The following is a 27,904-nucleotide window of genomic DNA, read 5'->3' on the forward strand; positions in this document are numbered from 1 at the left end:
ATATGTTGTCTAAAGCAGTGGTCCCCTACCTTTTTGGCACCAGGGACTGATTTCATGGAAGATAAGTTTTCCACAGATAGGGGAGGAGGGGTTCCAAAGGTAATGTCAGTGGTAACTCCAGCGATGGGGAGCAGCAGCTCGCTGGCTGCTCACCTTCTGCTGTGCAGCTCAGTTCCTAAAGGTTCCTAACAGGCCGATCACGGGTACTGGTCCACGGCCGGGGCAGTTGGGGACCCCTGGTCTAAAGTAAATGCATGGAGAAAGATATATCATACTAACACCAATAAAAAGAAATCAGGAGTAGCTATCTTAATTTCAGACAGAGAAGACTTCAGACCAAGGAAAGTTATCAGAGATAGAGAGGCATTACATAATGATAAAGGGGTCAATTCGCCAAAAGGACATAACAACAGGGTGTCAAACTACTTGAGGCAAAAAATAAAATATCAAACGAGAAACGGATGATTCCAGTATTATTTTGAGACTTCAACACCCCTCTCTCAGAAATGGACAGATCCAGCAGGCAGAAAATCAATTATACCATGAATCCGGACTTTGCTGCTGGCACAGGAGTTAAGAATCCGCCTGCCAATGCAGGGGACACAGGTTCCATCCCTGGTCCGGAAAGATCCCACATGCCGCGGAGCAAGTAAGCCTCGTGCACCACAACTACTGGGCCCTATGCCACAACTACTGACGCTCACACACCTAGAGCCCATACTCCGCAACAAGAGAAGCAACTGCAATGAGAAGCCCAAGCACCACAACAAAAAGCAGCCCCCGCTGGCCACAACTAGAAAAAGCCTGTGCAAAGCAAGGAAGTCCCAACACAGCCAAAAATAAATAAATAAATAAATTTATAAAAAATACTAACAGTAACACCATCCATCAACTAGATACAATGGACATTTATACACTACTTCATCCAACCACAGCGGAATACCTATTCTTCTCAAGCTCATATGGAACGTGTACCAAAACAGACCACACTCTGGGTCATGAACCACACCTTCACAAATTTAAAAGAACACAAATCACCCAACGACTGCTCTGATTCAGCACCAGGCTCTGTGCCAGACAGCCTTTGCGGGGGGCCTTTGCCTCGGTTAGCGCCTGGTCGCCCGGTGAAGCAAAACAAACGAGCAGAAAAAGACGCTCAGAATCGCGCCCAAGAGAGAATTACAAACTTTAGAAATCACCCAGTCACCTGCCTCCCACACCCAAGGCCCCACCCCTCCGCTTTCCGGGGGGCCGCCCTGTTCCCCTTCCCTCACCCGCGAAGGAGCCCCCGCGCGTGGGAACCCAGCCCCACGCGAGACGCCCGGCCGCCCGCCCGCGGTCCCCCCGCCGCCCCGCGCCTCAGACACGCTTCCGCAGCCACTTCCTCCCGCCGCCCGGCCACGCCCCGAGGCCCGCAGCCGCGTGAAGCGCGGCTCAGTCCCCGGGCCAAAGCCCGTTCCACACGCCGGCCGCGGGCAGCCCCGGGCCGGCCTGCTCCGCCGGCTCCCGCACCGGCCCCACGCCCGCCCGGCAGCGCACTAGCCAGCCAGCCCCCGGCGGGGTCCTTCAGGCCTTTGACCGGGCAGCCCTCCTGGGGTCCTTGAGCGGTTGCGTAGCAGCTGCAAGGACGCGGGCAGAGCTGGAAACCCTGGGAGGCGCGGTGGGACCCGGGCTGACTCTCGGGGTCCGAGACCCGGCGGGGTCCGGGAGGGGGCGGGATCCGAGGGGGGCTCGGGGCCCTGAGGGCGGCTGGCCGAGGGCGGGCCCACCTGCAGCGCCCCTGGTCTCCAGCCCTCGCCCGGGAAAGGCCGAGAAGACGAAGCCGCGTCGGCGGCGGCCTCGCATGTGGGACCCGCCCCTCCAAGGCGGTCCTCGGGTCCTCGGCGGGACGGAGGGCCCGGTGGGGGTAAGGAGCGGACCGTGGGTTCTGGCAATGGTTGGGGGGCGAGGGCAGCCCAGCCTGGCTGCGGGGGTGAGGTGGTCCTCAGACCTGTTTGGTGCCCGAAAACTACTTGAGTGAAAGAGAGCTTATCCGAGGACATCGACAGCTATTGAAGGCCTTCGAGAATGGGTTTGGCTGCGTTAGCCTTTGGAACAGATTCCTCGGGCTACAGGGTGGAGGTGGAAAAGGCTCATGAAGCATCTGCCACTTCCCAGTCACTGCTCTTGAGGCTGAGGGTACCTCGGTAAACAAGGCTGAGTCCCTACCTGAGCAGAAGCAATAGCATTGCAGTCAGGGAGTCTGGGGTTCTGCTGGTATTTTCCACCCTTGTACGCACCTCTGACATAGCTCTTGCCACGGTAGGCTTTGCCATCGTATCTCGTTTCCAGGTGCAAGGTCTGCCCGTGGTGACCCCTGAGTAAGCGCGAGCACCGCTGATGCGTCGCCATGGCATCGTTTCTGTGTGTCCAGTTAGCGCAGAGTGTGGACCATGGCACATTCTCAGAGCTGTTTGTGAAGTGACATTTGGACGTGAGGACAGTGGGATGGAGCTAGAGATTGTGTTACACCCAGGTGCTGATACTGGGTGGCTGGTGATGTCTTGTACTGACAAGGAATTTCAGGAGCGACTTCGGCATGGGCGGGCTTAGGTTTCACAGGTTATTTTTGCCTGTGTGGAGTGGTTTGCTAGTCAAAATCTGGTAGGCAGTTGCATACCTGAGCCTGGGACTGAGGCAAGCAGTATCTGTGGAGATACAAATTTGGCATCATCAGCATTTAGGAGATACTTGAAACTAGTAGAAGTTGACGTAACCCTAGAGAAGAGGGTCTGGGGAATGCCTGGTTTGAGAGAGGAAAAGGCAGCTACTGATTGCAGCGGGATGGAAAATGAAGCGGAGGTGAGAAGCGTGAGGTAGAGGATCAGGAATACAGGTTAGGTGTCTTTGGCTGTGTGATCTATCATGCAGCGATGAGAATTCAGGCCTACAGACTCCTGCCTCTTTGTCAGACAGTGTCTCAAATCGATCATGTGATGTGGGCACAGATTTTTGTCCCTGCTTTACAAGTGAGATAAACGTTTGTAGGTAAAACTTGTAAAGTTTCAACATGACTTTAGAATAGTCTCTCCAGGTGGGAGTGGGAGTTGTGGTCCTGAGCATAGCTATAATAAAGAGATGACACAGGGTAAACCACTCTAAAAAGATCTTGGTGGGGCCAAGATTACAACCCCATGACTCAGCAAGTGTTAGCCAGATTGGTGGCAAATAGAGAAAAGTCTAAGTGTTTCCTTGGGCTGCTCTCTCATCAGCTCATTGTCTCCCCTGTCCAGGAAGAGGAAGTGGATTTGGTTGAGGGGACTTAACACAACAACCTCTTCTTGATCTTTCCAGACAGTGACAAGATCTCCCTCCCCTGAGCTGATCCTCTTTCCACAACCAGGAGCCAATGGCTGGGGACAAAGCCAAACCCTATGAGCTGGACCAAGAGAAGTACGATGCTGATGACAATGTGAAAATCATCTGCCTCGGGGACAGCGCTGTGGGCAAGTCCAAGTATGTTGGGAGATTAGGGACAAAAAGCCAGGCCCAGAGCGCATCTGCATTGTTAGAAAAATCCTCCAGAGACACAGAGGAGTATGGCTCCTACGGAAGTGATGAGAGAGTACTCTTGGCTGGAGCCCAGGTCTGCACAGGGGAACAAGGGAGCGTTAAATCAGCAGCTGTGAGTGCGTTTGGGGAGGAGGGGAGCCCAGGGAACAAGTCACTGGACTGAGGAAATTTATCCATGAGTCCTGGCAGAAAGTGTGGGACAGTTCACCCTAGAGACTACTGAAGCAGTCCTGGTGAGGTGAGAGTTGGGGCATTCCTGTGTGTGCTGTGTGGGCTGAGAGACTGCACGGTGCAGACAGTGGGAATGGGGAGAGGAAAGTGTCAGAAGTATGACTGGCACATCCAGTGACAGGTTGAAGAAAGGTGGTGAAGATGCTTTCTTGAAAGAACTCACTGAGTTGAGAAGAGTGGATAGAAATGATGCCTGACTGTAATCAGCATAAAGATTGGCTCCCTGTTGTAACTGACTTCAGTGCATCTGTGCACAGGCGTGGAACTCCCCCTGGAGACTTGAAGGGAGGCTCTGCCGTGCTGGCAGCTTGTCTCCACAAGGTGTGAGCCTGTTTCTCAGCTGTTTTGTACTAGTGGGGCACACATCCATTTCTGCCTTCACAGAATGAGGGTGGACTTGCCCCGACCAGAGGCCTAGTTTCGTCTTGGATCCCAGGTGCCTCAGTTCCACCTTGTTTTCTACTTTTATCTTTTATTAACATATCCTTGGACTCAGGTAGCTATCAGTAATTCCCCAGGGGCTTTGCTGATTAGGGCAGAGGTCACTTACTTTTCTCAGCCTCAACTCTATTTTTCTTTTTTTTTTAAATAAATTTATTTCTTTATTCATGTATTTATTGGCTGCATTGGGTCTTCAATGCTGCACACAGGCTTTCTCTAGTTGTGGCGAGCAGGGGCTACTCTTCAATGTGGTGTGCGGGCTCCTCATTGCGGTGGCTTCTCTTGTTGTGGAGCACAGGCTCTAGGCACATGGGCTTCAGTAGTTGCGGCACACAGGCTCAACACAGTTGTGGCTCATGGGCTCTAGAGCACAGGCTCAACAGTTGTGGTGCACAGGCTTAGTTGCTCTGCGGCATGTGGGATCTTCCTGGAGCAAGAATCGAACCTGTGTCCCCTACATTGGCAGGCGGATTCTTAACCACTGCGCCACCCAGGAAGTTCCAACTCTATTTATTTTAAAAGGTGCCCTGGGAAAAGCAAAGCAGGAACTTGTGACGGGAACCCTAAACTCAGGTCCTTGTCTAAATGTCCACACTTCAGGTGTGAGCAGGGTTGTCATACTGTGAAATGCCTAGGAAGCAATTCAGAATAACTATTTTCTCATCACAGTGCTCTGGCTAGAACTTCTAGTACTGTGTTAAATAGAAGTGGCAAAAGCAGGCATCCTCTTGTTTCTCATCTTGAGGGAAAGCTTTCAGTCTTTCACAGCTGAGTATGGTGTTAACTGTGGGGTTTTCACATATGGCCTTTATCCTAGAGGTAGTTACCTTCTGTTCCTAGTTTATTGAGTGGTTTTGTCAAATGCTTTTTCTGCATTTATTGAGATGAATATATAGGATTTTTCCTTCATTCTGTTACTCTGATACGTTTGATTAATTTTCTTAAGTTGAACCACCCTTGTATTCTGAGAATAAGTCTCCCTTGGTCATGATGTATAACCCTTTTAATTGATTTGGTTTGCTAGTAGATTTTCTGAGGCTTTTTACAACTAAGTTCATGAGGAATATTGGCCTTTAGTTTTCTTTTCTAGTAGTGTCATTTTCTGACTTTGGAATCAGGGTACCCCTGGCCACATAGAAAGAATTATGAAATGTTCCCTTCTCCTCAGTTTTTGGGAAGAGTTTGAGATGGATTGGTGTTTGTTCATGAATTGGTTGGTAGAATTCACCAGTGAAGCCTTCCAGTCCTGGACTTTTCCTTATGGGAGGTTTTTGAATACTGATATAATTTCCTTACTTGGTGTAGGTCTACTCAGATTTTCTGTTTCGTCTTGAATCTGTTTGGTAGTTTGTGTGTTTCTAGAATTTGTGCATTTCATCTATGTTATCCAGCTTGTTAGTGTACAGTAGTCCATGGTATTCTCTTGTAATTCTTTTTGTTTCTGTAAAGCGGATGTTACTGTCCCCAGTTTCCGTTCTGATTTTGATCATTTGTGTCCTCTTTTCTTAATCTAGCTAAATGTTCATTGATTTTGTTGATCTTTTCAAAGAACTGATTTCTGGTTGCATTGATTTTCTCTGTTGTCTTTCTATTCTGTATTTTGTTTATCTCCACACTACTGTTTATTATTTCCTTCCTTCAGCTAGCTTTGAGTTTAGTTTGCTCTTTCATGTCTACTACCTTAAGATATATAGTTATGTTATTGATTTAATTTCCATCTTTTTGTGAATTTTCTGGCTTTCCTTCTGTTATTAATTTCTAGCTTTATTCCACTTTATTTGAGAAGATACTTTGTATGACCTTAGCCTCTTAAATTTTACTCTAACTTTATTTGTGGCCTAACCTTTGTTCACTTGAGAAGAATACGTATTCTACAGTTGTTGGTCAGAGTATTCAGTATATGTTTGTTAGGTCTTATTGATGTATAGTGTGATTCAAGTCCTCTATTTCATTGTTCTACTCATTATTGAAAGTGGGGTATTGAAATCTCAATATATTATTGTGCAGCGATCTATTTCTCCCTTTAGTTGTGTCAATGTTGGCTTCATATATTTGAGACTGTTGTTTGGTGCATGTATGTTTATAATTTTTATGGCTTCTTGATAGATTGAACTTTTTATCAATATATGATGTCCTTCCTTCTCTTTTAACATTTGTCACTGAAAAGTTTATTTTGTCTGACTGTAGTATAGCCACCCCAGTTCTCTTTTGAATACTGTTTGCATGGAATATCTTCTATCATCTTTTTGTTTTTCAGCCTCTTTGTGACGTTGTATCTAAAGCAAATGTCTTACAGTTAGCACATACATGGGTCATGTTTTTTTATTATACTCTTCCAATCTCTCACTTTTAATTGGAGAGTTTTCTCTGTTCTCATTTGCAACAATAATTAAACTTATTACTGATAAAGAAGGATTTACTTCTGCCATTTAGCTATTTGTTTTATATGTCTCCTATTTCTTTTCTCAATTACTCCATTCTCTTCTTTTTTTAGTTTAGTTGACTTTTTGTAGTGTAGTATTTTCAGTTCCTTCCTTTCTTGTATAATGTTTTTTAGTTTTTTATTAATGGTTGCCTTGAAGATTATAATATCTAAAATTTATAACAGCCTGTTTGAATACCTATTTAGTTACAATAGTATACAAACGCTCTGCTCCTGTATATCTCTATCCCCCCCTTTATATTGTTTTGTCACAAATTACATCTTTATAGATTAAGTGATGGTTAACACAGATGTATAATTATAGTTTTATGTATTTGTCTTTTAAATCATATAGGTAAAAAGAGGAGTTACAAGCCAAAAGTACAAGAATACTGGTTTTGATATTTACTTATGTAGCTGCCTTTACTGAAGAGCTTTAGTTCTTCATACAGCTTCAAGTTACTGTCTAGCTTTCATTTCAACCTAAAGGACTCATTGTACCATTTCTTACAGGACATATCTACTGGTAATGAGCCACATCAGCTTATGTTTATCTGGGACTGTCTTAATTTCTCCTTCGTTCTTGAAGAATAGTTTGCCGAACATAGAATTCTTTGTTGACTTTTTTTTTCAGGACTTTAAATATGTCATTCCATTGCCTTCTGATGTCAGTGGTGCCTGATGAGAAATTGGCTGTTTATCTTATTGAGGATTGTCTTTGAGTTTTGACTGTTTGCCTATAATGTGGATCTCTGTGAGTTTCTCCTGCTTGGAGTTTGCTGAGCTTCCTGGGTGTGTATATTCATGTCTTGCATCAGGTTTGGGAAGTTTTTAGCCATTATTTCTTCAAATATTCTCTCTGCCCCCACCCCTCTTCTATTTATTATGCATGTGTTAGGATGATTTATGTTGTCTCACAGGCTCCTCAGGCACTGGTTGTTTGTACTCTTCTTTCTTTCTGCTTCTCAGACTAGATAATTTCCGTTGCCTTATCTTCAAGTTTGCTGATCCTTTCTTCTGTGTTCTCAAGTATGCTATTGAAACCCTCTAGTGAGTTTTTTGTTTAAATTATTGTACTTTCCAGCTCCAGAATATCTGTTTGGTTTCTTTTCATAATTTCTATCTCTTTATTTATACTCTCATTCTATTTATATATTGCTTTCTAATTTCCTTTAGTTCTTTGTCCATGGTTTCCTTTAGTTTTTTGAGCATATTTAAGATAATTGATTTAACATCTTTAACTTGTAATTCCAGGGTCTGGATTTCTTCAGGTATCGTTTCTGTCAAATTATTTTTATCATGTGAATGGACTATACCTTCCTATTTCTTGTATGCTTTTTAATTTTGTGGTTGATAATTAGACATTCTGAGTATTTTAATGTGGTGACTTTGGAGCCCAGATATTCCCACTCCTTGTGTATGGCTGATTTCTGCTTGTTTAGGGCTGGAGTGTCCACTTGTAACTTTTCCATACTATTTCTGCAAAGGGTATATTCCTTCTTGTGTGTGGTCACTGATATATCTGTTCCATTATCTGTGGTCAAACAGTGACCTGAAAAAGATTTCCTTAAATATTTGTCTCCAAAAGGGGAAAGAAAAAAAAGAGGTATTCCTATCCCTTTAAATTTCTAATAGATGCCTGCAGGGGAAGCCTCTGAAGCCTGAGAGAGCTGAGATCTGACTCCTCAGGGATCTACCAACTGACCAAAACATGCAGGCCAAACTTTTTGCAGACGGTATCTCTACTGCCAGCCAGACACTTGGAACACAGGTCACTGCATAGCTGCAGTGGGCTTGATAAGTGGGTAGCAGTTGCTGGTTTGTGCATGTTTCTCTTTTGCACACGTCCAGCACTGTCCTTTCATCTAGCACTCTCGTGGTCATTGTGTCCAGTCAGGTTCCAGGGTTCTGAGATAGTTGATTCTGATCATTTTTTTCCAGTTACAGGTTATTTCAGTTGAGGGAGTGACCCCTAGAACTTCTCACTCTACCATTTTGTATAATGTCCTCAAGGTTCATTTTTTCACTACACAGATATCCAGTTGTTTCCACACCATTCATTGATAGAACAATCCTTTATCCCATCGAATTGCAGTAATGCTTTTGTTCTAAATCCAGTGACCGTATGGCTATACGTGGGAGTTTTTTTGGTTTTTTGTTTTGTTTTGTTTTAATTTTTGTTGACTGCATTGGGTCCTCGTTGCTGCGTGCGGGCTTTCTATAGTTGTGGAGAGTGGGGGCTACTCTTCATTGCAGTGCGCAGGCTTCTTATTGCAGTGGCTTCTCTTGTTGCAGAGCATGGGCTCTAGGCGAGCGGGCTTCTGTAGTTGCAGTGCGTGGCCTCAGTAGTTGTGGCTCTCAGGCTCTAGAGTGCAGGCTCAGTAGTTGCGGCACACAGGCTTAGTTGCTCCGTGGCATGTGGGATCTTCCCAGAGCAGGGCTCAAACCCATGTCCCCTGCATTAGCAGGTGGATTCTTAACTACTGCGCCACCAGGGAAGCCCTGTATATGTTTTAAGAGCATGTTTATTGTCTGTCTTCACCCACCAGAATGTAAGCTCCATGAAGATAAGGATTTTCATCTGTTTTATTGTGTTATATTGTGGTGCCTAGCATAGTATCTGGCAAATGGCAAGCACTCAGTAATTTTTTTTTATTTTTTTTGTACTAAAATATATTTGTCCATTCTTCTGTTGAAGAACAGTTATGAAACTATCATTTTTATGATATTAGACACAACACTGCAGTGAGTATTTTTCTGCCTATCATCTTGGGCACACATTCTGTTCGACTTGAAGTGAAATTGCCTAGTTTTAGGATTAGCTCAAACTTTGAGTTATCGCAGTTGCTCTCCAAAGTAGTATATTAAGTTCGCACTCCTATCAGCACCCTATAAGAGTTTCTGTTGCTCCACAAAATCTCCAACATTTGGTATCATATGACTTTTTCAACTTTGCTAATCTGAAGGATGTGTGTGCTACTTCATTTTATTTTAATTTGCATTAAAATCATTAATTTACATTAAAATCACTTAAAAGATTGAGCATCTTTTCATATGTTTGTTAGCCATTGTCTGAATTGCCTGTTCATATTCTTAGGACCCAGGTAGTGTGTGTCTCTCATTCATGTATCAGAGCTGCTCATAATCTCTGTGTATTGATTATTTGTCAGTGATTGGCATTGCACAGATCTCCTCCCAGTCTGTGCGTTTTCTTTGTTTTTTTTGTTTTCCTTAACTTTTCATTTTGAAATAACAGATTTATAGGAGGTTACAAAGAGAATACAGAGAGGGCCTGCTTACCCTTCACCCAGTTTCCCCAATGGTTATCTCTTACATAACTGTAGTACAAGATCAAATTCAGGAAATTGGCATTAGTTCAATGCATATGTATAATTCTGTGTCATTTTATCACATGTTGATTTGGGTAAGTGTCATTGGAATCAAGATACAAAGCTGTCCCATCCCTACAGAGGCCCTGGTCATGCTGCCCACTTACATCACACCCACCCCACTTCACCTACTATCACCCCAACCCTGTAATCACTAATATACTCCATCTCTATTATTATGGCCTCTTGGAAACATTGTGTAAAAGGAATTATACAACATGTGAGCTTTTTCACTCAGCATAATACCCTTAAGATTGTTCAAATTGTTGAGTATATCAGTAATTTGTTCCTTTTTATTGCTGAGTAGTAGTCCATGTTATAGATGTACCACAGTTTGTTGATTCCCTAAAAGGAGTCAGCTGGGGTCCCTGCCCACAGGAAGAGCATGTGGGGGTGCTGGGTCAGTATTATAGCCAAAGGGTGTCAGGAACTTAAGGGGAGTCAGGAAGAGGGTAGGTGGGTGGTTCCTGGGCATTGTCCTTGAAAGGAAATTGTGTCGCAGTGGAAGGAATGGGAGGGGGAAGCCACACTGTCTTCCAAGTTTTCAACCCTTGGGTGGTACAGCAGGGGCAGAGAGGAGGAGCATTGAGGGATGCACCTGACCACCTTGCATGTTCTCCTTACAGACTTATGGAGAGATTTCTCGTGGATGGATTGTATCCTTCAGGGTTTGAAATGCTCCTTGTTCCTGTGGCCCTTTCCAACCTCATGCCAACTCAGCCCCACTGCCCACCCCTTTGCTCCAGTGGTCCAGGGAGGAGGGTTACGTGAGTGAATTCACGGGTTTCATTCATGCTGGTTTCTCCCCAGCTGACCCACATGGCGTCACATGCAGTTGGTGCTGCATACTTTGAAGCTTGCTCACCTTTGGATTTGCTGTATATTAGGAAAGCAGTAGAATGGCTAACAGTATCTCATCAAATGCCTGGACTCAAACCCCACCTCCTTCTTCTTAGTAGCTCTGGCGCTGGGCAAGTCACTTACCGTCTCAGAACTCAGAGCTGGGCCTCTCTAGTAGATACACATTCTCTGATACGAATCAGCTTTGTAACATGGGAGCTGCCAGCCCCACCCTCCTTCCATGCATCACTGCATATTATGCAGGTTTGGAATGAGACAATTGGAATGGTTTCTAAAAGCTTCCCAAGTGAGTCCGTTGAGAACTGTGGGTGAGAAGAACCCTGGAGCCTCCTGCTCCCTGTCCTGGGCCCCAGCCCCACAAGGTAGGGTCTAAGTGTATCTTGCCTTACTTTCTACCTAGTCTCCTGTGCACTCACCCACCTGCATCATCCCAGCTCTGATGCTGAAACCACACAGCATCTTGCAGCTTCAGAAAGTGTTTTTCCCCAAGCATTTGGATCAGGTTTCATACACAGGCAAACTACAGTTCATAAACAGCTTGTCAGCTGTCTCGTTTATGGAGGCTTTTTTTTTCCCTGGAACTGTCTTGTTGCTTCTTGTGGCTGGGTTTCCTCTCTGGCCTGCCAGAGCCCTATCATAAGGAGCTGGGGCGTCCACAGTTGCATTTGCGAACTACGTGTTTCCGTTTCAGACAGCTGCTCTGTAAAATTCCATTCTGTGTTTTCCCTTAGACTTAGATGGCCAGGACATAATGCCAGCCTCTCCCACCCCTCACCTTTCCGTGGAGCTTGTGCCTGTGATATTTGAAGTGGATCCTCTGTCTGCAACACTCATTCAATTTAAAATCTAAGTAACTTTTTAAAAAAGGAGAGAGAGGGCCCATTCCATCACACCAGCAACCTCCCCCCAGCCCCTTTCTTACGTCTCTTTTTATTCATCTTTGCTCCTTAACCTAAATGCAGTCAGCCCCAGCAGCTGTCAACGTACGCCCTGACCCTGTACAAGCACACGGCCACAGTAGACGGCAAGACCGTCCTTGTGGGTGAGCAGCGCAGTGCCGAGCCACACCAGCTCTCAAGAGGGAGGGGGGTGGGGGGAGAGAGTCACGCGGGGGAAATGAGGCCCAAGCATGGATGAGGGTGGTAGGTACAACCCAGAGAGCCAGGGAGCAGCGGGCGGGGGGGATGGGGGGACAGGGTTCTGTTCCAGTACTCTTCAGCCAGTGCAAAGAAATAACAGGTGTGGTCTGAATGTTGTCTTCTACAAAGGGTTTGGCTTTAAATGGGGTCACAGCCTTCCCCTTGGCCAGGCCACACACCTGGCCTGTGTCCACCCTCTGTGTTCAGCACACCTGGGAACTGGGCCTAGTTTTGACCTTGGAGGGTCTTGCATCTTATGGGTAGGGGAGGGAGGGCACTGACCCTCTCCCTCTTGGGGCCTCCTGTCAGCCTCCTCCTTCCTCCTGGCCCTGGGTCTCCCTGTCGCTCACCCCCACGCACACACCGGCGCATCCTGTCCTGACGCCACCCCTGCGAGCTGTGTGGTCTCCGTTCCTCCCCCTCCTCCCACGTGTGCCTGTGCTTCTGAGCACAGACACTGCACAGAGACGCTCAGCGTTGGGGGCTCTCTGCCCTTCGGCCCCCATCAGGCAGTCAGAGCTGTGTTCACGTTGCAGACTTTTGGGACACAGCAGGCCAAGAGCGGTTCCAGAGCATGCACGCCTCCTACTACCACAAGGCCCACGCCTGCATCATGGTATGAAACCAGCCGGAAGGCAGAGGCTCCGGGCAAGTCTGGCCTGAGAGGCGAAGGGATGAGGGGCCCAGCAGGACTGAGCCCTCCTCACCAGGGCTGGGCGCTGGGGGGAGGGATTAGGGCAGGCTTCAGACTACCCATGCTTCCAGGGGCTCTGAGTGAGAACGTGCCAGGGCAAGCTTCTCTTCTGAGGGTGGAGGGTGAGGGGAATGCGTGGAGCCACGATTCCAGTGGGAGGAGCAAGTTCAGGGCTTCACCATCAGGCAGAGCATCTAAGAGTCAAACACAGCCCCTCCCTAATGGAGGCCTAGGTACTCAGACAAGCTCCTAAGGCCTCCCTCTTCCGCTGCTCTCCTGGGGCAGCTGCTGGGGCTGAGCGGGCTCTGTGGTTCCCAGGGAAATTTCCCCTCAAAAATGGCCCCCTCCTCTCCTTCAGCCTCTCACTTTGCTGTCTAGAACACAGTCTGCAGGGGAATCTGACACTCAGCTATGGCAAAGGCCAAGAACAGAGAGAAAAAATATAAACCCGTGTCCTTTAGGGCCTCCTGCCCACGAACTCGTTGGCTTCTTTCTCTCTCCCTCCTGTCCCTTAAGCACAAAATGTCTTGAAAGTTTCTAAAATGTAATGCTAGTACCTATAAAGGGACAAAACAGAAGAGGGTAACAGGGTAAGGCAAATGGGGGCAGACTAGTGCCAGCAGTCGTGACCTCTTGCCTCTGACACATCTCCATTAGCTCCTTTAGGGCCCTCTTCTGAGACCCGGGGTGTCTGTCCCACCAGCATCCCGGCGTACCTGTGTTTACAGGTGCCTACCACCAGCCCCAGCTAACTGCAGGCAGGCCTTGCAGGTAAAAGCCCTCAGCCTCTTGTGACCTGATAGTCCCAGAGGGAGTCAGGGTTCCACCTTCCACCTTGAAACCCTGAAGGGTATGCTTCTCAGCCTAACCAGCTCCTCCTCAGTTCTCAAAACAAGGAAAGGAAGCTCCGGAAACCAAGCCTGGCCAAAAGGTGACTGATGGTGACCATGGCAGGCAGCCATGGGAGGTGGAAGCAGATTCCAGAGGTTTCACTACAAGCATATTTTAAAAGAAGTCTTTATTGGGAATTCAAGACAACGTGGTCATTTATTGAAACTGGTCCTGGGGAGTACCACAGAAGAGCCTCTCAAGTGGACCTCTTGCTGCCTCAGGTGTGACAGCTGCTGACTGGAGCACACTGCCATGCAGCGGGAGCCCCTGGCCCTGGGCATGGTTGCCCCCATGAAGGGCTGGGTTGTTAGAAATAAGATCTGCCATTTTAGCAGCTTACAAGGTTGTCCATCTCAGTCCTCTGTTGTGCTGGGGCAGTTTGGACCTATGAGTTTATCCTGGAGGGCGGCTTGGCAGCAGGAAGCTGGCCCTTGAGGAGCTCCTCTGAGGGGCTTGAAGGGTCCCTATAGCAGCAGCTTGAAGCATCTTAGGGCTTCTGGCCTCCCTGCCCTTAGAGCTCGTCACAGGGCTCATGCTTCATGCTGACATTTTTAATAGGTAAAAAGTCTAATTTTTAGAAGTTAATAAAATGATGATTATAAAATAATAAAAGACAAAAATTATTTTTAGAAAGTTTAAAATACAAAATTAAAAGTTTGTAATTAAAAGTAAATCAAAATAACTGAAAGGAAATTCTAGAAACATTTAAGATTATCATAAATGAGTATTTTGGGGTTTTTTTGGCCACACACACGACATGTGGGATGTTAGTTCCCCGACCAGGGATCAAACCCGTGCACCCTGCATTGGAAGCATGGAGTCTTAACCACTGGACTGCAAGGAAAGTCCCATCGTAAAGGAGTTGGGTTTTTTTTGGTTGTTTTTTTGTTTGTTTGTTTGTTTTTTAGAGTTGTGAGTTGAGTTTATTTGGGACAAAATTAGGACTGCAACCCAGGAGACAGCATCCCAGATAGCTCTGAGAAACTGTTCCAAAGAGGCAGGGGGGAAGATTAGTATATGTGTACTCCTGGTAAAGGAGGAATACATGCAATCAAACATTTTTTTTCTTTTGTAGGGGATTTCTGCTAGTCACACGAAGCAGACGTCACCATGTAGGGAATAAAGGAGTTTTTAAACAAAGTTTAAGCAATAATTAGACTAAGAGAAAAGCAAAAGGCTTACAATTTATAATAGACTTATCAGTAAGTAAATGATACAACAAGCAAAATGATACAATTTGGTTAAAATAGGTGAACAAGATTAAGTGAGAAGATGAAGGTTCTAGAGGAATTCTCTGAGACGCGTGGGGAAGGAATAGCCTTTGAGGGGCCGCAGCTCAGAGCACTGCATGGTGCACGTTCGCTGTCCGCCTGCTAGTGTGTGTGTCCGCTGGCGGAGGCGCGCAGAGACGCTGCTGCACCTTAGCTGTCTTCCTGCCTCTGCTAATTGCAGGTATTTGATGTGCAGAGAAAGATCACCTACAAGAACCTGAGCACCTGGTATACAGAGCTTCGGGAGTTCCGGCCAGAGATTCCATGCATTGTGGTGGCCAATAAAATCGATGGTGAGGCCATCCCTCCAACTGGGTGCCAGCAATTCATGGGGGGACCCACCGTCACACACTTCCTCCTTTCCTGGACCAGTGAACCATCAGTGATCCGTTCTTCTCCCCAGAGCGCAGCCCTGGGTCCCTTGCCATCACTCCCCTCCCAGGAGGGATCCGAGTGAGCCAGCCTGCCTTCTCGAGACCCAAATCCCAGTTAAACTCTTTCTGAGACAGGTCCCCCGATTGTCCTTGCTCGTCCCATTTCCTAGGATGGGGACCTGCAGTGACCCCCCCTGCAAGACTCTCTCCCTTTCCATTGGTAGACAGGCCAGTGTCCTACCTTCTCTCTACAGCAGACATAAAGATGACCCAAAAAAGCTTCAATTTTGCCAGGAAGTTCTCCCTGCCCCTGTACTTTGTCTCAGCTGCTGATGGTACCAACGTTGTGAAGGTAACGGGAGACTGCAGAGACAGTCTAGTAAGGCCGGGGAAGGCCTGGTGCTGAAGTTGCCAGGGAAGCAATGGAGAGAAGGGCTGACTGCCGGGATGGTGGAGAGGATGGGCATTTTTTTGTTGTGGGGCCATGGTGAACATGTGGTCACAGGAAGGAGTCGTTGTGAGTATTGACAGTAGGGGAGGTGATAGGTTGGGCTTGGTGAGAAAAAAGGCACATTGACCATGCATGGGGTCAGGGTGACGGGGAAAAGGTGAATTGAGGAGGGACCTTGCTGATCTTAGGGTGGAGTATTGTGTGGAAATATGGTGGGGATGGGGCCAGTGGGTACAGGGCAGGCAGAGTCCAGGCCACTGGTACCCACGACCTTGTTTTCCTTCCCACCACCTTCACCTTATCTCCAGCTCTTCAATGATGCAATTCGATTAGCTGTGTCTTACAAACAGAACTCCCGGGACTTCATGGACGAAGTTTTGCAGGAGCTTGAGGTAGGTCAGGCCCAAGTGTCAGGTGGCATAGAGAAAACGGCTTCTCTTCATAGGTGTGCAGGGCATAACCCAATAGACTGACTTTGCAGGCAACACTTGCTCATCGTGGGCACTGCCCTTGGAGGTTTCATAGCTACAGTTGGGCAAATGCAAGACCAGCCCTGACCTGCAACCTTGTTCACAGAACATCACCTTGGAGCAGAAGGAGCAGGAAATGCCAGACAAAGAGCCGTGTGGCCGCATCGAGAGCCCATCTCCCTCTTGAGTCACAGAAGGCGGCCTCTCTCCATGGCCAACTTGGCGGGGAGGGGGAGTTCAGAATACCCCTCCCTTTGGCAGTTCTTCAGCTCTCAGTTGAGACACTCTACCAGGCCATCCCCTGCTATACCTCCTACAAACCCAACCATCCCATTTGCTCCCCCACTTCCATGGCCACAAGACCCGACCCTTCCACAGTTGTTTCCTCTGCCGTAGTCAGGGACAGGGATGGGGTCAACACCAGCAGGCACCATCAGCAGGTGTAAGAGGCACTTACACCTGAGCGTTCACACCAGAGGCAGAACAGGGGTGGACCCTACAGGTCATATGGGACAGTGAAGAGAATCAGCGTTCCGTGTGTCTCTTAAATGAAAGGAAACGTAGGGGGTATTTTTCCCCTCCCAGGACTGACCTCAGGGCCTATTCATTGCATTTCCACCAAGAGAATGATTTCTAATTCCTGACTATGCTTTTTCTTCTTTAGTCTCCCAACTAAACCAACCATTTTCAGAAGATGGTTTTGAGCAGAGAGCTGTTTATAAGTTTTTCCAGAGCTCTTCTAGGTACAACCAGTACATAGATGAACAGCAAGGCCAAGATCACAGGCCCAAGTTTGCTGTCAGCATCAAATGAAAGCAGGTGACTGGTCTGGCCATACTGAGCAATACATACATGTCATTGTTTTAACCATCAAGGGTCAATACAGCCAACCCACAAGGCACACCCATTTGCATTGTAAGAAACTGACTTTAGGAAAGCTTCCTTTAAAACCCGTGTTTCAACACAGGAGGCTTTCCTTCATTTTTTTGAGGACCACTGTGGACATTGTACCTTCTTGGATGGCGAGGGCTGCTGAGAGCCGTCATGCTGGCTTTTCCATTTATCTCCAGGATATGTGGTTCACTAGGATGTTCTTACGATCACCTTGTACATCATTTCCATTTAAAAAAAATTTTTTTTTTTTATATTTTGTTTACAGTAAAGGTTGAATTACATAAACATTGAGTAGATGTGCATGCTTTGTGGGGACGGATTTCTCTGAGCAAAAAGTCACAAAAGAATGAGTGGCTCATCAGCCACGTTGATGAGGGAAGACTGCCGTGATCTGCCGCGCGAGGGTGACCAGGCTAACTCTGGGTTTATTGTCACAGAGACCATTTCAGTGGAATTTAGTGTTTTGGAAATAATGGGTATTTGTTTGGGAGTCAAGAGCAAACATTTTTACCCTTTTAATTACTGATGCTTACAATTTCAACTGAAGAGATTTAACCTGACCAGGAAATTTCAGGAATGCGTTACCCTGGCGAGATGGGCTTTTAAAAGCAGCAGCAGCAACAACAACAACAACAACAACAAAACCTTTAGTTATAAATGATTAATAAGTGTTTTTTAAATATAATGGCTGCATTGAGATATAATTCAAATACTATAAAATTCACCATCACTATTGGTTTTACATAACCATTTTGCATCAAGTTTCCTATAAGCAAAGCCTGAGAAGGCAACTCTTGTTCAGATGACTTACTGCGGCAGTTCTCTGCCTCTGCTGGGGACCGGCTTCAGTCTCCCCCTCCCTAGGGAAGCTCTGGAGGACAAACTGCCCCACGGGGTTGGTCCCACTTTGAGACCGGGGGGCTTTTCATGCCAGTTAGCCAGGCGTGTGAGGAGGAGGGGGTGGAAGGAATGACTCATAGTGTCCAGGGCAAAGTGGCTCCTGTTTCAGCGAGGGCCGTTCTCCGGGAAGAGGGCAGCTGTGAGTTTCAACACTCAGAGCAGGTAGGGGATAGGTGTGCAGGCAAGGTGCCCGCCACATCCATGGCCACCTGCCCTTACATTGCTCAGATCCACCTGCTGCTTAAAGATCATTTCATCCTGACATACAGGAGCAACACCCCTGAGTCTTTCTTTAAGAATTTGTTGAGGCGAAACTTACATAACATAAAATTAACCACTTCAAAGTACACAAGGCAGTGCCATTTAGTACAGTTACATTGTTGTGCAACTATCACCTCTATCTCATTCTAAAACATTTCTGTCACTCTGAAGTAAAACCCCTTACTCATGAAGTCATTTCTCTCCAGTATGCCCCCTCAGCCTCCTGTAAATACTGATCCATGCTCTCTCTGTCTCTACGGATTTATCTATTCTGGATATTTCATATACATGGAATAAAACAATTATGACCTTTTGTGTCTGTATTCTTTCACTTTGCATGTTTTCAAGATTTATGCATATATCATGTACTTCATTCCTTTTTATGGCTGAATAATGTTCCATTGTGTTCTTTACCACAAGTTATCTGTTCATCCGTTGATGGACATTTGGGGTGTCTGTCCTTCAGCTGTTGTGAATAGTGCTGCTATGGACATGCTTACACGTGTGCGTATATGAGCAGTTTTCAGTTCTCTTGAGTGTTGCAGTCTGCTCAGGCTGCTGTAACAAAATACCACTGACTGGGTGGCTTATAACAGGTATTTATTTCTCACAGTTCTGCAGGCCGGGAAGTCTAAGATCAAGGTGCTGGCAAGGTAGGTTTCATTCTGAACGCTCTTGGCTTGTAGGCAGCTGCCCTCTCACTGTGTGTCCACATGACCTCTTTGTGTTCAGGCAGATTCCTCTTTAAAAACTACATCCTATGACCCCATCATGACATCCTAACTAGGGCCCCACCCTTATGACCTCATTTAACCTTAATTACTTCCTAAAGACTCTGTCTCCAAATACGATCCCATGAGGGTTAGGGCCTCAGCATATAAATTGGGGTGCGGGGCACAGCAAAGTGTATCTAGGTGTGGAGTTCTGGGAGTGGAATTGCAAGATCATATAGTAATTTTATGTGTAAACTTTTGAAAAACTGCCAATGTGTTCTGCAAAGTGGAACCACCATTTTATAATCCTGCAAGCCAGCGGTCCCCAACCTTTTTGGCACCAAGGGCCAGTTTCGTGGAAGACAGTTTTTCCACGGTGTGCGTGTGTGGGGGCGGTGGGGGGGGGGTGCAGTTAGGCAGTAATGCAAGCGATGGGGAGCAGCAGGTGAAGTACCGCGGACCAGTATTGGTCCACAGCCCTGGGTTTGGGGACTCCTGCTACGAGCAACGTACAAGAGTTCCAACTACCTACATCCATGCTAACACTTGTTATTTTCCTTTTTTAAAAACAAGCCATCCTAGTAGTTATAAAATGGTACTTCATAGTGTTTTTAAGATATCACCTCACACCAATCAGAATTGCTGTCATCAAAAAGAACGCATCACAAATGTTGGTGAGAATGTGGAAAAAAGGGAACTCTTGTATACTGTAGGTGGGAATGTAAATGGGTGCAGCCACTCGAAAACAGTATTGAGGCTTCTCAAAAAACTAAAAACCACCATATGACCTAATTTTTTATTTTTATAAGCCTTCTCTGTTTAGCAGCATGTCTATACAAGTACATACATGCTGGGGTTTACCATGAGAATTATAGTTCTCATCTCAAATCTGTGACTCGCTTTTACACCCACACTTATATACATTTTATTTCCATCATAAGACACTTTAAAAGTGACCTTTCTAGTGGTATATTTTAGAAAATCTTGAAAGATTTTAATTAACAATACATAAAAGCATTTTGGATTTTTAAAGATAGAGTCTTTTTAGTGCTATTGCATGATGAGTTTAACTTGACAGTTGAAGCATGATCTAGTAGCTGCATTACAGTGTTTAATTCACAGGTTTAGGGAAATGTTTGATTTTAAAACTATGGCCAAGGCGAGATTGCATAGTTATGAGCAGTAAAATACTAGGAAATAGTGAATAAAAAGTGATTTCTCATCAGTGGCCATTCATTATTTTGCTTTTAGGAGCCGGAAGAAATTATTCTTCATTGAGTTTCACATCTAGTCTGGTAAATTTGGTCTTTTCTTAGCTTATTCAGTATCACCTTGAATTGCTGAAATAAGTGAATCTAAAGAATCAAAGTTCTTTTGCTGTCTGAGGCAGCCAAAAATGAACACCTTGAGGGTTTCCCCGTGGAAGTCTACTTTGATGGTATGCCTGATATCAGTTTCCATGGACATTTTCATATTCTTGTAGTATGGGTTCCAACCTATGCTCACCACCATCTAATGGGCATTTCGACTTCCAACATTGTTGTCCAGTACTAACAAATGTCAGTGGACACGTAAACTGGAAGATTGCTAATTGTTCAGGAAAGATAACTGTGGAGACGCACAGCTGCTTGGAGCTGCAACCAAAGTCCCACAGTACTTGACCATGGCAGAAATATGGCAAGTACCTCACGGTGCTTCCTGCTCAGGCCATGGGCTGTGGCCCTGCCAAATGTCCGGACTAACCCAGGGGGTAACACAAGGCAGAGCCTGGCCGCACAACCAAGTCAGCAGTGCCAATAACAAGCTGGTGTTGTACTTTTCTGTCCCTCCTTTTCTCTATTTCTGCATTCTTTTGGATTTAGTTGATTTTTTTGTAATATAACTTTTTTCAGTTTTTTATTGTTAAAATATAAATTAAAAGTTTACCATTTTAACCACTTTTAAGTGTACTATTCAGTGACATTAAGAACATTCACATGTAACCATCACCACTGTCAATTCCAGAACTTTTTCATGATCCCAAACAGATACTCTAACCATGAAGCAATAGTTCCCCATTCTGCCCTCCCCTGAGCGCTGGTAAACTGCATGCTACTTTCTGTCTCTATGAATTGCCTATTCTAGATACCTTATGTAAATGAAATCATGTAATATTTGTCCATTTGTATCTGGCTTATTTCACTTATAATGTTTTCAAGGGCCGTCCATGTTGTAGCATATAACAGAACTTCATTCCATTTTATGGCTGAATAATATTCCATTGCCTGTACAAACGATATTGTATTTATCCATTCATCTGCTGATGGACGCATGAGTTGTTTCCACATTTTGGCTACTGTGAATAGTGTTGCTGTGAACATTGGTGTACAAGTATCTGGGTCCCCATTTTCAAGTCTTTGGGGTATATACCTGGAATTAGGATTCCTGGGTCTAATGATAATTCTATGTTTAATTTCTTGAGGAACTAACAAACTATTTCCACAGAGACAACATTCTTACCAGCTAAGGGGTGTGGAATTTCTTTTAAAAGTAATGAGAATTTTCTAAAATTGATTGTGATGATGGTTGCAGAACTCTGTGACTATACTGAAAACCACTGAATTGTACAGTTTAAATGGGTGAACTGTATAGGAAGTGAATTATATCTCAATATAGCTTTTTAAATTATATATATATAACTTCACTGTTAGCATCATACTAAATGGTGAAAGACAATTATATACCCCTAAGATCAGGACCAAGACAAGAATGTCCACTCTCACCATTTGCATTCAACATTGTGCTGAAGGTTCTGGCCAGTGCAGTAAGGTGAGAACAAGAAATAAAGGCATTTGGGTTGGAAAAAATTAAACTTTTTATTCACAGATGACTTGCTTATCTATGTAGAAACCCAATGGAATCTACAAAAAGACTGCTAGAATTAATAAGTGAGTTCAGCAAGCTTTTAGGATGCATGACTAATACACATAAAAAATGTATTTTCATATACCAACAAGATACAATTGAAATTTTAAATAAAAATACTGTTTACAATAGGACATAAATATGTGAAAGACCTGCGCACTCAAACCGTAAAACATTGCTGAGGGAAATTAAGTCCTAAGTAAATTTTATTGGAGAGATATACTGTGTTCATGATTCAGAAGACTCAATACTGTTAAGATGTCGTCTCCTCAGACTGATCTACAGATTCAACATAATCACAATAAAAACTGTAACAGGAATGTTATTTTAGAAATTAATTAGCTGATTCTAAAAACTTCATATGGGGACTTCCCTGGTGGTCCAGTGGTTAAGAATCCGCCTTCCAGTTCAGGGGACACAGGTTCGATCCCTGGTCAGGGAACTAAGATCCCACATGCCGCAAAGCAACTAAGCCTGCGTGCTCTGGAACCTGCATGTCAAAACTGAGACCCGATGCAGCCAAAAATAAATAAATAAATAAATATTTTAAAATACTAAAAAAAATAAAACATAAAATTCATATGGAAATGTTAAGAACCTAGAATAGCCAAAATAGCTTTTAAAAGGAAAAAACAAAGTTGGAAAATGTACATTACCTAATTTCAAGATTTATTCTAAAGCTATATATAGTAAGACAGTGTGGTATCTGTGTCAAGATAAACAAATAGATCAAAGGAGAAAACAGAGCTCAAAAGTAGAACCATACTATGTGAACAGCTGATTTCCTTCGGCTGTGCAAAGGCAATTTAGTGGAGAAGGGAGAGTCTTTTCAACATGTGGTGATAAAACAATTGGATATCCATATACAAAAAATTAACTTCAATCCATAGGTCATACCATATACAAAAATGAATTCAAAATGGATCATAGACCTAAATGTAAAACCTAAAACTCTAAAACTTCTAGAAGAAAACATAAGAGCAAATCTTTGTGGCCTTGGGTTAAGTCATTTCTTAACTGGTGCAATTTCTTAGCTATGACACCAAAAGCATGATCTATAAAATAACACATGGATTAATTTTACTTCATCAAAATTTAAAACTCTGTCCTTCAAAAGATGCTATTTAGAGAATTAAAAGACAAATGTCTGACCCAGAGAAAATATTTATAAAGCACATACCTGATGAAGGACTGATGTTTAACATATAAAAATAACTCTCAACACTCTATAAAATAACTCTAAAAAAAAATTTAAAGGAGACGAAAAATGTGAACAGACCACCAAAGATGTATGGGTGGCAAAGATGCTTACCATCACTCGTCACTAGGGAAGTGTAAATTAAAACCACTGTATTCCTGGTTGGTGAACTCGCAGAGCTACTGGCAGGGTTGTGGACCCAGAGAGGGCATGGACGCTCCACACCCCACTCCCCCACACACCTTGCCCTATTCGTCTATTCCATGTGGCTGTTCTTGAATGATATCCTTTACAATAAACCAGTACAGAATGCCAAAACGAAAGAGCAATTTGAAAACCTGTTACTGAATGGGACAAACAAGGAATTTCTTTGACTTTTGGAGCTGCAGGACTTAGTTCTGTCCTGGGGGTAGGGTTTTGCTATATTAACGACCTTATAGTAATACGGTCAACACAGAGGATGCACAAATACCTTGAGAGATGTTGAGAAACTTTGTCTTGGGTGTGATATCTGGGGTCAAGTAACTAGCAGCTGCAGCAGCCAGAGACTTCCTAAACTCACCGCTTCAGTCTTGCTGCCTTCAGATGTTCCTGTGCACCTTTTTTCAAGATAAGTTCCTACACTTTTTGTATCCTATGCAGTCCAGGAGCTCAAAGCAGTTGGAGCTGGGATGGTTACTGCCTTTCACAACTGCAAGGAAGAAAACAGACAAAGGGTTTATCGGGAAACTGGTGTTTAGATCACAGCTCCTCACGGTGAAGAAAGTCCAAAGCATATAGAGGACTGTGTGAAACCCTGGAATGGTTCCTGGAATGATCATGTAGTGGATGACAGCCTACTGGACACAGAGCCTCTGCAGGACACTTACAGGAGACACACGGAAGATCTGGAAAAGACTGATTTTCACAGAAACTCAAACAAAGACCACCTTGAAATTTGCACATATATCCTCTCATGGGGTCAGACATGACTATGTGCAAGTATTTGGTTTTAAGCCTCCAATTCCATTACCAGAACAAAAAAGATCCTAATCCAGACCTTCCTACCATTAAATGGCCAAATATGAAGACAAAGAATCTGTGCCGGAAATTTCTCTGAGACTGGCAGAGAAAGAAAGTGCTCAGATAGTACTCTCCACAGATCCCGATGCAGACCGGCTGGCAGCAGCAGAACTCCAAGAGGATGGTCAGTGGAAACTTTTCACAGGGAATGAGATGGCAACTTTGTTGAGGGGTGGGGGGTGGGGGTGGATATTTGATTGCTGGAATAAAAATAAATTAAGAAATTCTGATGTGAATAATGTTTATATGTTAGCCACCACAGTCTCTTCCAAAATTTTGAATCCAATTGCACTTAAAGGAGGATTTTATTTTGAAGAAACATTACCGGATTTTAAATGGATTGGAAGTAGGATAAAAAACCTGGAAAATGGGAAAGAAGTCATTTTTGCATTTAAAGAGTCTTTTGGTTTTCTGTGTGGAACTGCAATTTTGAATAAAGACCGGGTGAGTACAGCCATTGCTGTTGCTAAGATGTTAGCTTAACTGGAAACCATAAACATAACCAATTAAGATTTGTGAAAAATATGATTATCATATTTCAAAAACTTCACATTTCTTGTGTTATGATCTGACTACCAACAAAAGTATACTTGAAAGTCTTCACAATTTTGATTCTCCAAAAGAATATCCATTGTATCATATACGTGGGACATTACCTCTGAATGTGACAGCAGCCAGCCTAATAAGAAATTAGTGCTGCCTGTGGATAAAAATAACCAAATGATTACATTTGTTACCAGACTCAGGTTTGGCTGCTTACTGCTCGAAAGCCAGTAATCGAGAGGCAAGGGTCAGTAGACAGGAAAGATGTTCTAATCAGAAAAGCTGGCAACCTAGGGAGACGGTGGACTCATGTCCCAAGACCAAATCCAAAGATTTTACTCAAACATGACAGTTTTTACTCAAACATGACAGTTTTTAAAGGGAAAAGGAGAGAGAATCTCAGTGAATCATCGAGGCAGGAGGTTGGGTTCTGCATCCTTCTCCATTGCGTGCAGGCTGGCTGACTCTCCCTTCAGATATTATCTTGCCCACGAGATCTGCTGCAGGGCTGCTAAGGGGGTCGTTGGGGGTAGAGAGCTAGTCATTCTTTAACTACTTAATTCTTTATGCTTACTTCTTTTTATCTAGGAAAAGAACGAACAGGTTAATTAGGTTCTTCCAAGGCTAGAGGGGAACAGAAATGGGCAAAAGAGCTGCTTTCACGTTTGCTTTTCATATGCTGTGTTGCTGTTCTTCAGACGAGCAGGACAAAACCAAAGGTCAAGCATTGTGCAGAGATGCACACGCCACCCGACCGGAGGGGCCCTGCCTTGCCGAAAGCACTGGAGAAACTCCCTCAGGCTCTTCAATGAATGAATCGATTAATCAACAGTTAATCAATAGTTGATCTAAGAAAGAAATGGACATTTTTATTTGAGCCAATTTGAGGATTATAACCCAGGAGACATTCTTTCAGAAAGCTCTGAGGACTGTTCTGCCCATTAGAGGTCAAAAAACAGTTACATACATTTTTGAGACAAAGGGTTATATCTCAAATGACATGTTGATAGTTTACAAAATCCAGATCTGCGTGTACAAAGGCACTTGTGGGTCATCGTTGCTCCTTACAAGATTAAGAAGGGAGGTTCTTGCCTAAGGAGGTCTGGTTAATGCAGATGCACAGCACACACCAAGGGGAAGAAGAGGCCCAGACCGGGAGAGAGAAATTTTGTTTAATTTTTTCTTGTCTTGCCACAAAATGTGAATTTTATGTTGTCACTCCGATTACAAATTTTCTTGAGCCCACTAAGAATGGCCTGACCTGGCACTCTGTTTAGGTGTACATCGGTCGTCGTTGCTTTCACTGGCACTTGGGACAGAACAACCAAGCTGCACCTGGACCTCATCTTAGCATTCTTCCTCTCTCTCATCTGGCTGAGTGTCTTTTTTCCCTTTATTTTCTTCTGTTTTGGTCAACTAATTAAACAAACTGTGTAAATTTGAAATGAAATGGTCTGGAGAGAAATTATTCAAACTTTTCATAATCTTGAACAAAAGTCATTCCATTAGAAGTATCATAGTAACACATTGTTCCTCCTTTAACAAAAACATAACACTACAAAAGCGAGTTTACTAATTAAAGTATGATTAAGCTTGGTTCCAGAGTCTCGTAATTGTGTACAGCGCATTTTTAAAAGAGGCATGTGTTATGTATTTAATTGTAGAGTTGGTTAAGGAAATTAATCCATTTAATTGTCAAGAAAATGGTATTGCTCCCAGATCACTGTGGAAACGTGTTATTGTTACATCACAGGTATTTATTTACAAATTAGAATATCTGAAATAGGGCATTTAGCATTTCTCTATGTGGTTTCAGCTCTATATGTTGAAGATGCTCTTGGTGCAGCATACATTTATTGTATGTATTAAAAATCCTGATGTTTATCGAACATAAAACAACAGACAACACTGCCTGTGGCTTTGTTCTTGTCAAACGTCTCGGAAACTTCTCAAGTTCTGAGGTGAACCGAAATGATATTCCTGCATTGCGTATGATTTAATCAGTTAATTTTCAGGCAGCTAGAGAAAAAACTCTTGAACTATTTAGGTGCTTCCCCTCTATATCAAATGGGTTTGCTGACTTAAGTAAAGGAAAAAAAATCTGAACTGAGAAAGGAACTAGAATTTATTTAGAAGTCTAACTTTTGAATTATATTTTTGTAAGTAGATTTATGCTAATGTTGCTAAGAAATAAAACAAACAGATTTTAGGTCTTATGAAACACTGAAACTCCAGTTTATTCTAACATTTTGCTGACTTCAGAATTTCTGATCATATAAGGACCGTTTATTTTTAACGTGGAAAAAAATTTTAGAAGGTCATTTTTGGTTGATTCTGCAGTCTTGTGAAAAAAGACTTAATAGAGAAGTGCTATTTAATCTTAAAGTGTATTCTGTTCTGCATTGTTCACAGAATAAACACGTGATATAGTTTAAAAGGTAACGATCACAAGGCCTTGAATGTAATCATGCTCTACAAATTCTCTATAGGAGACAGCAACAGTATAAGAGAATGTATTTCGTAAAATAATGTAATATAAAGTTTGAACTGATTAGAATGCTCATTAAATCATGGTTTGGTTTGTTGCAGCTATCAGTTGAATGCATACAATCCAAATGTAATTTTCAAATTATTACATTGCCACTATTGTTCATTTTTTCCTTCTTCACTTTCTCAAAGCTGTGTCTTGTATGACTTAGATAATAGACAGCTAGCCAAACATAAAGCACCACTTTTCTGAATGAGTTTGTTTTCAAAGTCTTTGCACTAAAGAACAGATATGTAGAATTTTTTATTTGCTTTTAAGAATGTAGATTGTCATTTAGGAAATGGCTTCTATTTTACCAAGTCGTATCATACTCTACGTGAAGAACATGTATATTTGGCTCCATATCTGTGTTTCAGTCACTGAGAATAACTTGGAGCTGAAATGATACAGCAGCCTGTTCATCATCACTGAGCCACGTCTTGATGGTCATTCTCTATGAAGAGAATAGTTCCATTTGAGTGCTTTAATGAAATGCAGGATTTGAGTCATCTTAATAAGGTGAAAAGTTACTGAAGCTTTGATTCTTATCTCAAAATTTTTTTTTAATCCAAAATTAAAATGAACAGAATCTTGCAAATTCCCAGAGTAAACAGAATGAGGACTCAATCATTTGATTCCAGCAAAGCTCTGGAGTCTGTGTGAGCACGATATCTCGCATGAGTTTACATAGTGCTCCACACTGGCTGAGAGGATAC

The 27,904-nt window shown here is 43.8% G+C and overlaps 1 protein-coding gene and 2 pseudogenes across 6 annotated transcripts; 2 read left to right on the forward strand and 1 right to left on the reverse strand.

The window, feature by feature from the left end:
- Positions 1–1,464: 1,464 nt before the first annotated feature.
- Positions 1,465–18,535, forward strand: RABL2B (RAB, member of RAS oncogene family like 2B). 6 transcript variants are annotated; one of them, XM_057742796.1, is made up of 9 exons: positions 1,465–1,906; positions 3,334–3,495; positions 10,662–10,691; positions 11,859–11,938; positions 12,572–12,651; positions 15,073–15,184; positions 15,490–15,617; positions 16,025–16,108; positions 16,293–18,535. In XM_057742796.1, exons 2-9 carry the CDS (start codon positions 3,389–3,391, stop codon positions 16,371–16,373), a joined length of 702 nt encoding a protein of 233 aa, XP_057598779.1. In that variant the 5' UTR covers positions 1,465–1,906; positions 3,334–3,388; the 3' UTR covers positions 16,374–18,535. The 6 variants fall into 6 exon arrangements, with proteins under 6 accessions (XP_057598779.1, XP_057598781.1, XP_057598782.1 ...); XM_057742798.1 differs by having other exon boundaries at positions 15,520–15,617; XM_057742799.1 differs by having other exon boundaries at positions 15,523–15,617.
- A 1,641-nt stretch (positions 18,536–20,176) lies between these two features.
- On the reverse strand, positions 20,177–21,732 carry LOC130856778 (riboflavin kinase-like; annotated as a pseudogene).
- Positions 21,733–23,319: 1,587 nt separating this feature from the next.
- Positions 23,320–25,938, forward strand: LOC130856780 (glucose 1,6-bisphosphate synthase-like; annotated as a pseudogene).
- Positions 25,939–27,904: the final 1,966 nt, after the last annotated feature.

This window comes from Hippopotamus amphibius, chromosome 7 (genome assembly GCF_030028045.1).
Source record: "Hippopotamus amphibius kiboko isolate mHipAmp2 chromosome 7, mHipAmp2.hap2, whole genome shotgun sequence".
NCBI lineage: Eukaryota > Metazoa > Chordata > Mammalia > Artiodactyla > Hippopotamidae > Hippopotamus > Hippopotamus amphibius.

Bases quoted from the DNA above. Each gene is read 5' to 3' on its own strand.
- RABL2B (XM_057742796.1), top strand. From the start codon at position 3,389: ATGGCTGGGGACAAAGCCAAACCCTATGAGCTGGACCAAGAGAAGTAC. The intron at 15,185-15,489 runs GTGAGGCCATCC...TTCCATTGGTAG, and splicing joins GGTGGCCAATAAAATCGATG to ACAGGCCAGTGTCCTACCTT. The intron at 15,618-16,024 runs GTAACGGGAGAC...CCTTATCTCCAG, and splicing joins ATGGTACCAACGTTGTGAAG to CTCTTCAATGATGCAATTCG.